Consider the following 6000-nt stretch of genomic DNA (forward strand, 5'->3'; position numbering starts at 1 on the left):
GTCATTGGAAGTAAAGTATATGCAGATTACCTATTTAAAATTCATGCCAGCTTCAACATACAATACAAGCACTAGAGTTGCTGAGCCATCGTTACATAAAGCCTTTTCTATAGAATGAACTGAATAAAATTGCAGCTTATAGTGCATTGAACTTCAAGCGATTGATATGTATGTTGCTTAGCAATAGAAAAACATTATCATTCTAAAATAGCTCCTCCATCTTTTATGTGTTTTGTGTAGATTACTTTATATAATTGTATTTATACCTGTATATACGTTGTTTTAATAGTTGTTTGCTGCTAAAAAAAAGCCAATTTTATTTAAGAACAATCTTACACTATTACTATACTCTCATTTAGCAAACAGGAAAAACAGAAATAGACATTTACATTTTAAAAGGATAAAGGTTTTAAGAATTTTCAAATGTGAAATTGTTTTATTTCATCATTTAAATTTTCATTTTTGTGTGGGGCATCTTTGTTATTTTTTCATTTTAAATGTTTTGTTGTGTCACTTGAATTATGACATTATTTTAAATACATATTTCTTTAATTTCTGCACAGGTTGCACACCATCAATGGGTCAGTCTTAAGACACAAAGGGTGACTTTTAACCTAAATGAAGACAGAATTTATACATGTGTTAAAAGAGGAAAATGAGATGAACTTCATTAATAAATCAGCATGTTATATATGACAACTTGAATTTCGCTCAACATAAAGATTAATTGAGTATGTTGGCTTAATTCATCCAACTGGTCAGTTTGATGAAGCATTTAGCACACTAAACCTGCTCAATCTATTAACGGACAGAGATCATCTGACAAAGGAGGACTACACTTTGCTCTATGAAACCATAAAAGCAACATAACTCTTCGGATTGGCAACAACAATTCAAGAGGAAATTGGAGCATTCTCAAACATTTGAGCTATTAGCTTTTCACAATTGGCTCCTCACAGATGGATGTTGGTCAAATTTAGTTACAAACTGACCGAGAAAGATGTAAAATCAATGAAGAGCTTTCTTAATGCGGCCACGGTTTATGAAGATAAATGGCATTTTATCATGGATCTTGAGGCAAGAGGCGTAATCCGTGAGCAAGATATGCAACCATTTATTGATAATTTGAAGGTACTAAAACTTACAGGACCTATGACAGTTATTTAGAAGGTAATATTATGTACTATTTTCATAAAAAAATGTTGGTGAAACAAAAATTACAAATTCTTCTTGATAATTTGTTCTGCTCAACAAGTCAAGTCAAGTATGTGCAATTGTTTCATTTCTTCAACAACATTGACATCTCTGTGTGGAGCCTCTTTTTCAATTTGTTTTGTCTCTTTTTATAATTATAAAATTGTTCAACAACCGTGTGAAAGATCTCTGATAGCTGTTACAAGAAAGTTTGTTTGTTTACATTATTCTTTAACATCAAATTCAGCGAATTAAACATTTTTTAATCATAAATCGTTTCTTTATTTTCTGAACAGGTTGCACATCACCACATGATTAGACTCAGGACAAATAGTGATTCTTAACTTAAATGAAGACAGATATGCACATGTGTGGACGATGAGATGAACTTCAACAATAAATCTGGGTTAATATGACAATCCGAATCCGTGATGTTCATAGATTTGAAATAGATGTTTAAGAGGGTGTCAATTTAAAAGTGGGTTTGGATCAACCATTGATGTATAAGGGATATTTTTGTAAGTGCTGAAATGGTGCTATGGTGTCGGGTGAATGGGGTAGGGTAGGATGTTGTTCAACATGGGATGGACTGGGTGTTGGACTAAAGGAAAGCTGGCTTAAAAAATATGAATTAGGTTATATTATAAGGGGAGGGTACTGGGGGTTGGAACGTTGGTATGATTCTAAGGATTTGATATGCAGCTATTTTATAAAAAAAGAGGAGGGGATGAACTTTTTTATAAGATGAGCTGGAGTTACAATTATAAAGGGACCATCAGCATGGAGTTTTTTATAAAAAGAGTTGGTGCAATTGTCTGTATTATTTTATTTTACACGGGGAACTCACTGAAACATTGATTTTTGCTATTTACTAAGGCAAAAGGACAAAGTACGATTCCAAAATTGCTTAATGTATAAATAATATTTTTTATATTTTTATAGTTCAAAATTTGGTATTATTGTATAGATAATAAAATGTGCAATATAATTTATTTTGTACAATCTGTTATTATGTATGTATTATGTTTAAGTGATTTAGTAGTTTCCAAGACTGACTGATTTTACGCTGTTCCGCTGTAAAGTCCTGTGATTCCTACTGTAATCCTTGCAATTTCTTTAGTTTTTCTAAATATGTGTGTGTTTTTATTTATTTTTTTTATCTTATTTTTTTTTTTTTTTATCTTATGTGGGTTCATCCCACTTTTATTTCCATACCACTGTTCTCTTTACATATATTTTTCACTATACACTATACATATCATTATATTTACAATGTTTGTTTAATCATCTGTATACATATACTTATTTAAAGAGTTTTATTCATTTGTTTACATATTATCACATTGATTACATAGCTTCCTCTTTTTAAACATATTATCTGTAACACATTTTCATTAACAAGCTTATTTTTTTCTTACATAGTTGTTTTTGATTTTTTCATCTACCACATTTTCATTTAACAATGCATATTCTCTGTTAAACTCATTACTTACTAAATGTTTACTGTTAACATAATATTGTTCTCATCCTTTAACATTAATATTAATATTTTTGTTCTTTAATGTTTACAAAACTTTTATTTCCAGCAGATCCTTTTTTGCATCTATAACTTCTTAAATTTTCATTTAACTTTTTTACTTTCTTCTCTTATGTGGATTCATTCCACTTTTTTTTTACTTATTTTAGTAGTAAAAGAGGTACTTCAGACCCGACCTTGGTTTGACCTTGGTGTATTTCCTGATTACGTAATATCCGCCAGGTGTTTCTAATGAAGGTCGTTTTCGCCAGGTGTTTCTAATGAAGGTCGTTTCCGGCAGGTGTTTCTAATGAAGGTCGTTCATATTTTTCGCAAGGGAGTTGTGTAGGTATAATAATTAGCGATGATGAGGATACTGTTGTTGTTCCAGGCAGTGATATAGATGATCGTTACACGGATAGTCAGTCGTGGTTATAACAATGGTTAACAATGGGGATAGTATAAGACAATAGAGTATATCATTTCACTAGAATTGTTATATAGATTTGTTATATATTAATATACATTATAATATAAAATTAATAAATATTAAATAAAAATGATATGGTAATTTAGTTGCTTGTGATGAGAACAAAATGGTTTACATGGTTGAAGTCAATAGATGTTATGTTTCGGATTATAATACAATGGTTAACATAGGGTAAGGAAGTGAGACAATATAGTTTTTGTAAGATTTGAATTAGTCAGAGTCAATAAAGATGCACCTGGTTAATTAAAACTAGTTAATTGAGGTTTTTGCTTGATGTATGCCGACATAATCCAAAGACATAAGTTATTTGATCCGGATATTATAACAATGACTAAAACAAAAAGATAAGAATGAATGAAGTTAAATAATAAGTATGTCTTGATTGAACTATACCGACAGGTAATTAACCATCTTCCGGATTTGTTAACAAAGGGTATAAATCGAAAGCAGTGACACGGGGTGTTTGACATACTAAAGTTTAATGTGTGACGTCATGATGTTAGTTTCACTATTTTTCATGATTTTTGTTTTCCAATGTTTAGTTTTATTTTCATTTAAATTGGTTACGTTTACGAAAAGATTTCTTTGTTTCCTTTTAAAATAAAACACAATGGTTGAAGTCAATAGGTGTTATGTTTCGGATATAATATTACAATGGTTAACATTGGGTAAGGAAGTAAAAGATTGTTGTAAGATTTGAATTAGTCATGTACTTGGCGGTATTTTTAAAAAGGGGTACAATAAAAGATGCTCCTGGTTTAATTAAAACAACGTAACAACATAAGTTAATTTGATCAGGATATTATAACAATGACTAAAACAAAAAGTTAAGAGAATTTAGTACAGTTTTCATCAGTATGAACTTCTACAAACCAACAGCTGATTACGCCGATTCTAAAATAGATGATAAGGCTAAGGCTAGTATGCAGCGAGTTATGAGAAAACGGTTTGATCTTTGATGATTTTGGATCGGACATTTTTTAAATTGAATGACATTGGGGAAGCTACTTAATGAAACAAAAGATACACGACGCTTCGACACAATGTTCCGACAGGAAATACAACAATGACAATTGGCTGAAACAAATTTAGTAAATGCCGAATGTAATTCTTTGACTGTATATAACTCTCGATTATTTTGTAATCTTTACCTCATTCTACAACGCTACAGAGCTCGACAAGACAGACCAAAAACCAACAACTAGTTACTATGGGTTCTGTGATTGAAATCATTGATCTTACTATGGACTCTGATGTCGAAGAAGATGTTATATATATAAGCAGTGATTCAGAATTTGAAGACGAAGACATACTAGCTATGACTGGTGCCTATTTTACAGCAGAGGAGGAGGAAGAGATGAGGGAAGAGATGGGGGATATGACGTGTTTAATAGCGATTCAACCCCCACATCCAATGAACGTTGATTTCAATAATGTATCTAATACTGAAGAAGACGAACATTATAGATCGAGAATAATTTCTGAAGAGGAGAGGATTGTATACGACGACACGTCATCGGTAGTTGACTACCACCTATTTCTGGCAAGAAAAGCCGATGTAGAAGATGATGTAGAAGATGAGGTGTTTGCGGAAGAGTACCTGAACCCTGTGCTGGAGGCGGAGAATAAGAAAGAAACTACCGAACTTGAGTACAAAGAGATAATGAGAACAATTGAGAAGGTTTTCATAGAAGAATTTATATTCATTCTGAAGGACATGGTTGAACGTTATAACTTTCACGGCTCAAGATATGAACAACTCCTAACATTTTTTCGACCAATTCTGGCATTGAAACTTGTGGACAATAGCGCTACCCATTTTGAATGGGCGCTAAACTACTTTCATTTACGTTGTATAAATGTTGATGCGTTCGCTAAAGCCATAAAGTTGATTACAAATGATTCAGAACTTTTTAATAAGATTCTTTACCAATTGTAATTTGTACAAATTTAAAAAAATATCTTAACACTTTTTTAATTAATGTTACATATTTTTATAATTCTTATTTCTTTTCGGTAAATTTATTATTATTATGGTTGTAAATTATATTGAAATAGAATATGTGTTAAAATAAAGGTTGTGGTTTTTCTTTTAATAGCAACAACAACGAAAATGAATTTGATCTTTGCGTGTTATTTAAGTATTTTATTTATTTTTTAAATTTTCATTTGGGTGAATGAGGGTAATGAGTATGGATGAGTACTTAAGAAAAGTATATTACGATCCTAAGCATCCTGATAGTTTTGATGGTGTGGACCGACTTTATCAAAATGTAAAATACGATTTAAATATTACCAAGAGACAAGTTCAAGACTGACTGAGCAAGCTAGATACATATACATTACACAAATCCATTCAACGTAAATTCAAACGAAACTGGGTACTTGTAAGTGTTATTGATGAACAATGGGGAATGGATTTGGAAAAATAACGTGTATAAAATTTGATTCAGACAAACTGTTTGACTTTAAATTTCCAAAAATCAAAGGAAGTCAATTTTGAAATAGTTGGTAGCATGGTACAAGGAATCGGACTGGAAAAAATAACAACAACTAATCCTAACAAAATAACCCGTAAACCAAAATCTCACTCTCTACCATTCAAAAATGATGTAGCGATTTCTTCAAGCGGTATTGTCATGAACGTATTGAAAAGAAAATAGTTTTATTGTCAATTTGTCAAGTGTTTTATTTTAATTTCAATTACTGTTGTATTGTATTTAGTTTTACCCGTTCATGTTGGCATGATCAATATTTGCTCAAACTCCATTTTATCGTTATGTTTGTAGTATTTTAGAGA

General features: G+C 31.1%; 1 protein-coding gene across 1 annotated transcript in view; it reads left to right on the forward strand.

Annotated features, from left to right (window-relative positions):
- Nucleotides 1–2182, forward strand: part of LOC140045120 (uncharacterized) — a 38820-nt gene extending 36638 nt beyond the window's left edge. The window contains exons 23-24 of the mRNA XM_072089874.1: nucleotides 564–1170; nucleotides 1491–2182. Coding sequence (XP_071945975.1) covers nucleotides 564–592 — 29 coding nt within the window. The 3' untranslated portion in view covers nucleotides 593–1170; nucleotides 1491–2182. The remainder of the gene's footprint in view (nucleotides 1–563; nucleotides 1171–1490) is intronic.
- The last annotated feature ends 3818 nt before the right edge of the window (nucleotides 2183–6000 follow it).

This window comes from Antedon mediterranea, chromosome 3 (assembly GCF_964355755.1).
Source record: "Antedon mediterranea chromosome 3, ecAntMedi1.1, whole genome shotgun sequence".
NCBI classification, from domain to species: Eukaryota; Metazoa; Echinodermata; class Crinoidea; order Comatulida; family Antedonidae; genus Antedon; species Antedon mediterranea.